The sequence below is a fragment of the Vidua macroura genome, chromosome 1 (genome assembly GCF_024509145.1).
Source record: "Vidua macroura isolate BioBank_ID:100142 chromosome 1, ASM2450914v1, whole genome shotgun sequence".
Lineage (NCBI taxonomy): Eukaryota > Metazoa > Chordata > Aves > Passeriformes > Viduidae > Vidua > Vidua macroura.
In genome coordinates this window covers 34,976,312-34,988,581 of record NC_071571.1, presented here as the reverse complement: position 1 = coordinate 34,988,581, position 12,270 = coordinate 34,976,312, and the positions used below count along the sequence as shown (strand labels likewise).

At 40.1% G+C, this 12,270-nt stretch overlaps 1 protein-coding gene across 2 annotated transcripts in view; it reads left to right on the top strand.

Moving 5' to 3' along the window:
* SCRN1 (secernin 1) overlaps positions 1-12,270 on the top strand; it is a 38,484-nt gene that overhangs the window by 12,139 nt on the left and 14,075 nt on the right. For both annotated transcript variants that reach the window (XM_053983965.1, XM_053983958.1), the window contains exon 3: positions 9,812-9,993. In XM_053983965.1, coding sequence (XP_053839940.1) covers positions 9,812-9,993 — 182 coding nt within the window. The remainder of the gene's footprint in view (positions 1-9,811; positions 9,994-12,270) is intronic.

Sequence of the window (12,270 nt, the reverse complement as noted above, 5' to 3'; positions counted from 1 at the left end):
AGAAGGCCAAGGACAGGAGGTGTTCTGCACCAGGCTGATGTTTCTCATGCAAACACATTCTTTGTGAATCTAGTTGCACTTACTCAGAAGATATCCGAAAGCCAGTGCCAATTTTAATGCTGTTTTTCAAATGGGATGATTTCCAGATTTCAAAGGTTTGGTGCTCTTCTTTCTAACAGTTAATGTTCTCTTAATTATTTTTGCTGCCAACATCTAGTACAACTTATGCATTATTAAATGGTTTCATTTTGGATATAAAGAAATCCCCTCCCCCAGGAGCACTATGTACAGTTAAGTGCTGTAGCACCTTGTAGACATGTGCTGGCATATGTAACCAAGTGTGACAATAAGAAAAGAAGAAAGCTTCAGAGCAGTTTGCTTTAAAACACCTCTTCATAGAACAGGAAAAAAAAAAAGAAGTTCTGTTATTGGGGAAGAAGAACTTTGGAAAGCTGCTCTGTTTTGTACCCTTAGTGGACAATAATTTGTAAGAACTTACTGTAAGAGTTCTTGATTCTTTTGGTCTCTTTGCCCCATATCTTACTCTTTGATGAGATTGTTATAATTTGCTGAAGCATATAATTAAGCCATATATAATCTATTATGATTCCTCTTTCTCACCATGATTAACTGGTTTAGTGCCTTTTTTAGAATTCAGTAATGAACTCAACTCCTTTGCCAGACCTTTCTTTTAGAAGTGGGAAGCATAATTCCTTTTCATAGCACAACACAGTTTGTAGATTTAGTCTGCCAACAAGGATTTGCAAGCATTCTGCTTAAATGCTGATTTTTTTTTTTTTTAATCAAGGTAAAGTTTGTTGCAGTATGGTGAAGATGCACTTTTTAGATGACAGACTGGAGTAGGCATTTTTTTTTCTAAAGTAGGTACTTAAGTCCTAATTAATGGATACTTTGGCTTCTGCTGGTCTATGCTACTACGTAATTCTTCACTAGCTAACCTGAGGTTTTTCAAGTAAAGTTGTGTACAGCAACATACAGGCTCCAGATGTTTGCCAAAATTCTTCCTGTTTCCTCCTAGCACAGGATAAAGAGAGCAGTGCAAATAAATGCTTATCACTGCCTCTTCATCACACTCAGCACTATGTATTGTTAATGTGTGTTTTTTTTTTTTTTACTCATGCATATTTCAAGTAGAGTAAGCTGGTTAAAACACAGAACTGATTTTATTTGTTTTGTTAGGTCTAAGGTAGCTGTCTGGTAGCTTTGCATAGTCCTTGTGTATTGGTAGCGAGTGATACCACAAAGACAAGAAAAGCTTTAAGGAAAGGCTTGAATCCAGCTGCTTCCCTTGTTAAGTACCAGGCATGCAATACTATCTACCTCTTAAGCAAACTTGTCAGAGGTAATTAACTGATGGGGGAGTGGAGAGGAGTGTCAAAGCTTCTATATGTAGCTATGACATACTCAGGGTTAATACTTTGTTCTTTAAAACCCGTGAAAGCTACCAAGGCATGGTTATTGTTGGTGTAGGTTTTCTTTTTTACTTCAGCTTTCCTTCCCTTGCTCTTTGTAAAACAAACTAAACAGCTCTGAGAAACTAAATGTATGATATTTACAAATGGAAAAATGTGGTCGATCAATTCCACACTACAGTTTTTCTAAGTCAGTAATCCTTTGTGCATCTGACTAGATTTTTCTTCTCATCCATCCTAATGTTTGGGTTTCTTTTTCCCAAATGAGCAGCTTTTCTCTTCATTACATATTGTATATTTGCCTTGGTTTCTTTACCGTCCATGGACAATGATAGTAGACTTGGTTTTCATTATGTTCTATTTTTTGCACACAATGTGGTTCAGTGTGTGTCAAATTGTGCTTACCTCTTTGTGGCTGCCACTCATGTTCTGAATTTCTGTCAAGAGGTGGTAATGACATAGGTTGTTCTACAGATCTCTGTCAGGGAGTTTGTATCCTATTTATTTCCTATTTCTGTTCTGTGCTGCTCTGTTTGCAACTGTGATAATGCACAGTGTAACCAAAAGTGGCTCACAATAATTCAGTGAGATTGTTGCCATAAAGGAATCAGGCTGGCTGTGCTGTACAGCTATCGGTTAGTTTCTGGCAGGGTCTCAGGGGAACTTAGTGAATACTGCAAAGTCATTTTCAGCCTGATCTTTGTGGCTCAATCTACCAAACAAGTAACCCTGCAGCTAGCTCATCAACATAATTCCTTCCCTCCACGTCAGCAGGTTCCCAAGACCCTGAACAATGGGGCTTTTCATTAAAGGTCCCTTCTGTGTATGGGACTTTTTCTCAAAAGTTTGTTTTTTCCTTGCATTGAAATTTTGCAGAGGCAGATGCTGGTCAGCCCTCTTCCTTGTTGTAGTGAATTTGTGTGAGCAGGTGAAGCATTGCTCCCCTAAGCATAAATAAGGTCCTTTTTTAAATTCCTCTTCTAAAAGGGCGTTCTTTTTTTTCCCAGATGTGGATTTTAAGAATTTGTCATGTTAGTGAGAATTAAGATGCAAGCCCCTCTGTCTTATTTTCAAGGTAGATTTTACTTGCTAGATTTATTTTATTCTCTAGTAACCTGCTGAGGTTTTCTTTCTGCTGAGGAAGTCTTGGCTGAATGACATTTTTGTGGATGAATTTTCCATGTGTATTTTTTTTTCCCTTTTAGATCCACCTTCCTTTCCTCTAATTTGACCTTATATTCATGATTTCAAAATAGTCATGATTTCTTGTTTCACTATAGAGCTGTAAAAGTTTTTTTACCTTTACAGCATGTACTTCTTATGGAGGAATGGAAAGGGGAAAGTAGAAAGGGTAGACTAGCAAAGAAGTCTATAAAACTGTGGAATATTCAAAATTTTTCTAGTATGTTGATATTAAACACAGATCTGGGCTAAAAGCCAGCTCTCTGTGGGGTAAGAGGAATTTTTTTGTTCCCTAAAACATCATTACATAGTTATGCCTTAGTTATTCTTTTGTTTTCTCTGTTGGTTTTTTTTTTTTTTTTTTTTTTTTTTTTTAATGGCTATCATTCTACCTCCCCTTGCTCCGAGTTTTCAGAAAAGCAGTAAGATTTTTTCTGTACACTGGTCTGAGGACTGCAGACATAAAAACTCATCTAAAGGAAACGGATGGATCCCTGCCTAATGTTGCAAGACAGTATAAAGCTTGGAAAGCAGACTTTGACTGTATTAAAGTTGGCTTTGTATCACCTGGTGATCTTAATCCTGGTGTTTGTAACATGATCACCAGGCATTACACCAGTGCTGCAGTTCAGTTCTGGGGTGCTTTGGTTCCCCTTTTTGCCAGTTATTTGGGTTATCTGCATTGTGTCATGGGCAAGGCATTCAGAATCTGGTAACAGAAGTCAGTCAGCAGCAGGATCTACTGAGAATTTGTTCTTTGGGAAGCCTCCAGATCAGACTGGCAGTGCTAACTCACGGTCACATTGCTGCAGGTGTGGATGTAAACCTGGGCACCCCCAATGACACTTCCATGGGCAAGTGGTGCCTGGCAGGAAACCTCGATGAAACACAGCAGTGTTTGTGCCTATGATGGAGCATTCTGCTTACTCTGTGTCGACAAATGAGGTTTTAGCCTGAAGATTTGCAGTTCAGAGGTGGTTTAGGAAGCTGCATTCCTGCCTCCCTGCTGCGACACGACGCTGGCTGGTCAGCAGCAGAGCTCCTGCACACACAGACTGGGGGCTTTGCCCAGGCCACCTTGCTGGAGCTCACCCTCAGACTTCACCCAGAGGTAAAGGACAGGCACCACGCAGGCAGACAGCAGCTAAGAAAAGAAACTGGTTACTGCCTTCAGCTGTCTATTGCTTGGCTAATGTGAGCATTTTCGCTCTTCCGCTCCATTGCAGGCCACTGGCCTTTACACTCATGGGTTTGATTTTGCTTCGTAGCACAGTTCACAACCTGGCAGCACTTCAGAGGTAGAAGCCAAAATCTCTTGGATGTTTCTGCCCTCTCAGAGCCTGTTTTCACTGTAGGAATGCTGCTTAATTGTTCTCTTCTGCTCCCAGAGCAAAACTGGTTAGCTTGAACTATTCTTTTTTGTTCTTAATCTTTGTAATTCTCCTTTTTAATTGTTGCAGACAGGAAGAGGAGAAGAGAGTATTCGAATTGTGCGGGGCAAAAATCTGCCAACTCTTCCACCTTGACCCAAACCATTTAATTGTGTCAAAACATATGAGTGAACAAGTATTTCAAATGCCTAGGATATGCAAGAGTTCCAAGGATATCTCTGTGATGGGCTCTTTGTGGCTTCTTTGAAATCTGTTTCTTACTGTTTTAAAACATTAAATTAATAGGCTTCATCCACATTTCATTTTTGCTTTTTCTTATCACCCAGGAGACTGCTAAATTTGTATCTTGGAAAACAACAGGTGAATTCTTGACTGCTAAATCCACTCTGACATACAGTGTCTCTGGAGAGTGTTCTCAGCCGTGGGTGCCTTGCTGCACTCTGTATTGTATTTGATTTGTTTAAAGATATTTAAATTTCATTTTGTGGTGCACTTTTCCATACAGTGGCTCACATGCCTGAGGCTCCTCGGTGGCTTCATAGAGCAGGTTAGAGTCAGTCAGAGGGTGCAGATAGTTTTGCTTTTTGCCAGGGGAACTGTTTAGCTTTTTCTAGCTTCTGTAATTATTTTTTTTTCCCCTAGAATAAAATCTGTCATCCTTACACACTGCTAGAAATAAAATTCAAATTTTTTAGTTATTGGTTGCAATGAATACAAACAGCTGGGAACAATATGCAAACACAAAGCATATGTAAAGTGCACTAGGGTCTTCATAAAAAGTGAAAAAAACTGTTCTTAATATGAAGAAGAAAGAGACACTTTACTGTGGCAGAAAATGGCTTTTTTCTCTATTTGTACATTTAGTAAATGCTTTTATATCTGGCTACAATGTGAGGATACAAGGAGTATCCTTAGTGTGTGTTTCTGAGAGCTGGGAATTGAGAATTCATCCTGCTGAGGATTCATCCTGCTGCTGGAGAGACTTCTTCTTACTCTCCTGGTTTGACCATGTGAGCACTAGAATTGGGGCTGACTGCTTGAGAGGTACTCAGGCTGGATTGACCCTGGTGTATGGCTGTCCCCTTCACTCTGGCACAAGTTCTGCTGCTGTAGGAGATGTCATGACCATGTTTAATGGGTGTGGTAAAATCATCTAGGTGTCTTCCACTCTATACTATAGTTCTGCTTACACTGAAAGCAAGCAGTGGTAATAGCATTCGTTAACCACCTCTTTTGTATTGTGCACTACTGCTTGCATGTTTCTCTTTCCAAGGAGAGGTTATTCCCACTTCTTTGAGCTCTGCTAAATTTGTTTCAATAAAGAAGCAGCAGAAGAATTGTCTGTAAAGCTCATTGCTAGGCACATCTGCAATAGATAATCTGAAGGACTCCCTTGAACAGCTCTGTTCTAGTTTTTCAGATTTCCACTTCACCATGATGGGAAAGCCCAGGCAGCCCATGTCACCTGTGGAATCACCTGTCTATACATTTCTGACCAGGCTGTCAGTCTCAATGTCTTGATGGCCAGGGGGGCAGCAGGCTGTGAGACTGCCTCAGCATCCCTCTTTTGGAAAGGGTTAAAAAAGCAGCCATGGTGCAACTTACTGAGTTGCTGCAATCATACAGATATTTCCCCTATTTTCAGTTATGTGCTATGGTATGGCAGTGCTTGAAGCAGTGAAGCAAAGAGTTAATTCCAAGTTAAAGCTGGAATCTGATGGCAGGGAAGGGGGTTGGGGTGGGATCTCTTTTGTATCTGGAATCTTAATGCCCCTTTTCAAAGATCATTTCTTTCTAAAACATTCCCTGACTATTGCCTTTGTTATCCAGGGCTGAAGCCTATGTGATTTCATTGATATTTCATAATGACCTGACTGACAGTGCTAGGAATTGGGCTTCTGCAGCCTTGGTACAGTAGAAACTGCACAATAGTTTCTTTTCATTAATGAAAGAAGAAATCTCTTGTGCTTATGACTGTCCTGTCTGGTTTTGGAATACCTCCAACTTATCTGCATGCCCTAGCTAGGCTGGCAGATACATTTGTGCCTTGTGCTATTCTTAGAATTCCTTGATAAGATTCTCTTCTTGATACTGTAAGTGAAATAAAAGAAGTAGCATTAGTTCCCAGCCTGTTAAATTCTCTTTAAAGTAGTTGGCTGCATCTCTTGTGTGTGAGGTCTCTCTTCTTCAGTTTTATATTTTCTAATGGGAATTTACTGTCACAGGGCAAGATGCCAGTTATGCCACTTTCAGGGCTTGTATTCCAGAAAATCAATGGAGCCTGACACCACTCATTCTTAGCCTTTGCCCCCAAATTTGTCAGTATTCTTCTGGTTTTAGCATTCATACTCAAAGAAAAATGTTAGTCCAGCTGAGGCTTGGCATTTCAGGAATTTTGAAGGCAGTTAGTGGCAAGCAGAATCACAGCAGTACCTGATGTCTGTTTTATTTGTCATTGCCTAGTTTGGCCCAGTGCTCAGTGGAACAGGCTGCTCTGCTGTTGTGCTGGAGGGATTTGCCAAGTCTGTGGGGTGCAGGAGTGGGGACAGGGATTTTGGAATTTTTGCCTGCTTTTGAAATCCTGTCATCATCCGAGCTCCCGTTTCTAGAGATTTAGTGGCCAGTGAGGGTTTTTTTGGTGGATAGTGTTGTCTTTCCCCCACTATCCCACTATTTCTTTTTGTGCTTTAGCTGATGAGAGGTTATGTCCTGCTTTCTGTGGAACAAGAAGCAGTGGTTTGCTGTGTTGCAAATCCAGTGTCTGGCTCTAGTTGACCTACCTTTACAACTTATGTGTCTTGGCTACAAGTGGATAGCCCAGTTCCTCTTGTTTCTTGGGAAAGGGTTTTCTGATGTTATTTTAAGGGGGGGATGGTGAAGTTATGAAGTAAGAGCTTTATGTTTAAAATTAATAATCTATTGTCACCTCTGGACCCTAGTTTTTTGAGAAGCTCATACCTATTATTATAAATATGAACCAAGCTCCTGCCTTTATACATATATCCCATTGAGTGCCTACTTTTATGCTTGCTGGAGTAAATAATTATAGTGGGAAGGTAACATGTCATCAAGACTTATTCAGCAATGTCAATAACCATGACAAATGAATAAGAATCAAGTCAATAGTAGTTTTACAAGACCTGTCAGCAACTGTCAGATTGAAATGGTTTTTCTATTACTTAGGTCTTTTGAGACATTTTATATAAATAAGGCAAGGCTTGAATATCATCTATGTACCTGAGTTATTGTATGGAAACTGAATACAGCATGAAAATATGCTCCATGTTCACTTCTTTTTTTTGGGTTGGGGCTCATAAAGAAGCAATATTGAAGGTGACGGCTGTATTTTGAGGTGTGTAGTGTTGCCTATGGATGTTTTCTGGCCTCTGATTACATAGTTACCAAGCAAATCCACTTTTTTTCAGAGTGCTCTGAATTCATCAAGCAGGAATAAACAATTTCCTCCTTCCCTTTTCTCAACTGCTACCATTGACAATAAGATCTTTGCAATGAATAGCAGCTTTGGTAGTGCTTGCTTTTGGAATGAGACACCAAGTAATAAGTGATTGGTAGCAAGGATAGCCTTGCAAATATGTTTTGCAGAGCAAAGGCATTCAGCATGTTTTTAGCTTAACTATCACTTTTCAGAGTGTTATCATTTTTCTTTCTAAAAAATCAAAGAGTCAGTGTAAGCAAGCTTGTATAATGGGGCTATTCAGCCAGAAAATGCTATGCAAGTGTGGGTGGATGGAGTACTGAAGTCTCCTCCACACTGTGTCTAGGTTTTTGCTGTAGGATTGAGAAGGTTCAGGGATGGCTCTGCAGGATGGCTACAGGCAGCTGACCACCTATGACATGTGGGGGGCTGAGGCTGCAGACCTGGGGCCTGATTGCTGCTCTGGTGTTGTCTTCACATGTAATCTTCCCCTGCTGCTCCAGCTCCCCCTTTGCACGTCCAGCAAATACAGTTATTCTCTGTTCACACACATGTGTCAGGTGCTTATCCAAACAGCACTGACCTGAAGCTCTGAAATGAAATTGTGCAGAATGTCAATAATGAGATTTGTTTGTTGACAGCTCAAAAGGAGTTGGGGGGGTGTTTGATGAGAAATATCAGTTATGGCATAGTTTGGTTACACAATGAAGCAAAGAATGAACTGTATAGAGTTCTTATTAGTCAGATCTTAGCTTCTGGCCAGTGCCAAATGTTGTTGCACCTTGATAGATGAGGAATTTGCCTCTACAAAATCATAGTGTATTACTATATAAGCAATTGGTCAAACAGCCTGTCAAATATTAGGGATGTTCTCCTACAAATACAACAGTTATTTGTCCCTGACAGGATCTTCTTGCCTAAGCCTGTCCTTAGGCTGAAAGAGTTCACTGCCCCTCTGCTTTGTGGTGTTTTGTTGTGTTTAGTTTGACCTATTTGCACACATTACCTAATGAAGGTGGCAAGCTCATTTCTTGTATCCCTCTTGCATGGTCAAAGTGAAGGACTCTGAAAATCTCACTTCTGACCGAAGATAGTCTATTGCACATTTTAATTGCATGCTAGAGGAACCATTACTGCAAAAAACATTGCTCAAGACTGGAGGCTGAAGATGATCGTGCTGTATAATCCTTAAAGGCAGAAAGAAAGGCTAGGAAAAAACCAAAGCTTCTTAAAGCTCTGATAATTTTGGACTGATTTCTTTGGCTTTAGATTTTAATATTGACACAGCCAGGCAAACAAGGCAAATAAATTTTAGTCCATAATTCCATTCTGATGATCCTGTTTACTTTGATATACCTGATCAGATATTCCTCCAAAAACCTGTTGCAGATTACTTCCTGTAAGGAAGGTGTAACAGTAGGAATGCTGGCCTTAAGAGATGCCTCATAAATACAGACAATTTTAGGTTTCTCAAAAGCAAATTCTGCAGAGTTTGAGCCATGAAAAACTTGATGTGAACTGGACAGTAAAATGTAAAGTCCATTTCTTTGGTTTGCATAAATGAATGATGGATCAAGCTCTCATCCATGCTGTCTGGGAAAACAGTGCTTGTTTTGAAGGCAAGTAAATGTATTTGAAAGATAACATAATTTCTTTCTTCCTTGCAGTTGCTATGACCTCTCTGCAGCCTTCCTTTGTGTTTTTGACTTATCAGAGTACATTTGCAGATATCTAATTAAAGTAGACCATTTAAAATAGTAAAAACACCACTTTAGGCAACAGCAATATCCATGTTTTACTTCTGTGATTGTTTATCAAAGTGGTTTATTATACCATTGAATCTTTTCAAGGCTTGTGTTTTTTCCTCTTTCTGCCAGTTGTCTCGGTGTTGGGGGCAGCTGCAGGGGAGGCAGCAAGGGAGAGGAGGAAGCTTTCTAATGTATTTTGTCCCAGTACCATTGCTACTCTATGTATGTATTAAAGTACTGGAGATGGTGCTTAGGGGAAGTGGTAGAATGGTTTGATTTTGTTATTATATACAGGTATGATCTGTGTTTTATTAATATGACAGTACAGTCTGTCTCCTGCTGCTTTCCACTGATTCTAGCATTTGGGTCCTGCTTGTCTCTCGGAAGCCTGCAAGCATCAGCACATGTCTTTTCCCAGACGTATGCAATATAAGAATGTGAAGGTTCAAACATGACACTTAACTGTTGTTTAAAAAAGTTCCTTGTTCATTTACAAAACATGGAAACATGGACCTTTTAAATAACGTGTGCCCTTTCTGTAGATTGAAGTCTTGTGTTGCTTCAGTCGCAGCAATAGATGAAGTAATTGTTTAACTTTCTCTCTCCCTGCTGTCTCTGCAGTGCACGTACATCGAGATTGATCAGGTAGCCAAAACTCATGCTGTGGTGCTGAGCAGGCCCTCCTGGCTTTGGGGGGCAGAAATGGGAGCTAATGAGCACGGAGTGTGTGTAGCTAACAAAGCTGTCGTGACCAGAGAACCAGCTTCTGAGTCTGAAGCCTTGCTGGGCATGGATCTTGTCAGGTGGGTGTCCTGTGAGCTGTGACCAGCCTTTCATCGTCATTCTTAGATGATACTGGTACCAGGTAACAGCTTTGTGGTGTTGGCATAAGGAGATTTTAAAACAATATAACCAGGAGAGGTAGGGCTCCAGATACAGCTGAGTGAAAACTTAAAACACTTGCAATCTGAATTTAGCTACCAAGAATGTGCCAATCTGTTGTGGGTTCACTCAATATACCTTGTCTACCTACCCTACAGTCCAGCAGTGGTTATTCTGACAGGGTAAGAGATATGATTACATTGTTAGAAAGGAACTGCTAACTAATTTGTAATATCAGATTTCTGGTGTGCCCTTCATTCTCCCCCACTTTACAACAGCCTACTCTGACCTAAAAAGCTTATTCTGGGCTTATAGCCAACTGTAGGCATAAACAAACTACTATGCCTTACTTCAGCCCATGCATTCCAATGCAAGCCATTGCCCTTATTCAAACGCTGGCACACAAACTCCTGTGAATCTGTTCATTGACGGCTGTCTGCCCAAAAGGCTTGTGCTGTACTGTAAGTCTCAGCCTGCATGCTGATCTTGTGGTGAAGAGAATTTAAAGGAGGCTTGAGTGGGGGATGAAGGCTGAAAATGAAAGAAGAGAGAATGTGTGAACTTATTACAAAGAGAAATGAAGCAAATGGACTCAATTCAAAGACAAAACAGGACAACAGCTGCATATTTAAGCAAATCAGTCTTAGACAAAATAGTTCTACTGGACTTTGCCCTAGGATACTTAATGAGCTGACTGAAGCAGTTACAGGTGAATTCTCATTTTTCTTGAGGACTCGTGAAAAATGGGAGAGGTTTCGGTTGATTGGAAAAAGTTAAATGTTGTGGCTATGCTTAATATTGTTAAAAAGAGTTGCTGTAAACCAGCTTAACCTCATTTCCTGAAGGTGAAAAACCTCAAATATCAAGGAGTTGATAAATGCACAGTAATAGCTGGTAGTCAAGAAAAATCCCGTCAAACCATTCTACTTTACTCCTGCAATGAGTTAAGATATTTTATAGATAAATGGATAGGAAATAGATACCTTGACTTTTAAGAGGATGTTAAAACCTTTGAAGTTATTCTCATGAGCAAGCTGGGAAGTATGAGTTAGAAGAAATTGTTGTTAGGTGCATAGCTGCCTGAAACTGTAACTGTTCTTTAACATGTCTCTGCAGAAATAGTGTCTGCTTCCAGCTACCATTAATCAAGAGGAATATGGGCCAATTGAAGAGAACGCAGAGGAAACTGGAAATGTGATCAGAGAGCTATAAAATCTGGCCAATGACAAAATCATGAGGGAATTTGGGTTAACCTTCTCTTTGGTGTTTTCTCTAAGCCCTGTATATACTGCAGGAATCTGTGGAGAAGCTGTACCTGAGAGAACTAGTAAATTTAATTGCATCAAAGGAGGCTGAGTAGATGTTGTAGAGGGGTTGTTTAAGGAAGTATAGGACAACCTGTTGTGAAGAAAAGGACTTAGATGACTTTCTAAGCTCCACTTTTATTTTTTCTGTCCTACCACAGTCCTTTTGAAACTTTAACAAACCATTGGTTTAAATGTCAAGTTCTACTTACTTCTTACTCAGTTATTACATTCTCAAAGGACAGCTTAGCATTCAAGTATATATGTTATCCAACAGCTCTAGATTTACCCACACTAGCAAATCAGGACATACCAAAGTAAGGAGGCACTGCCATAAACCACAAGTAATCATCACCTGTAGGTGCTACCCTCCCTCTCTTCTTTCTTACCTGCAGAAGAAATTGTAGCTCAGATGCAGAGAGAGGATGCTTCAGGCAAGGAGAACCAGAGATGTGTTGTTACCATCTGCTGCTTGTTCCAGCCTAAGTGATTCTTCCTCTGATTGTGAAGACTTGGCCAGTTGAATTAAATGTGTCTATTCCATGTCACCTCATAGAATAGAGAGCCATCAAGTACAAAATTGATCTCTATAGGCTGCAGTGAAGCAGCTGGAACCAGCTCTGCCTCTTTGATGGAGTATCACAGCATGTCAGAACACTTGAATGATTCTTAAGAAACTGATAAAGTTTGTTGTGATGGACTTCAGGGTTAGAAGTTGGTCCTGTTCCATGCAGGCTGGTCCCCATCCCAGTTAATCTAAATTAAGAACATGGACCTAGTCATAACATTCAGAAAAACTGAGAGAAAATATGCTTCAGTCCAAATTCCTAAGGAACCTTTTTTCCCTAGGGATTTATTCAAAAGCTGATTTTTGAAAGCTATACCAGTATTACT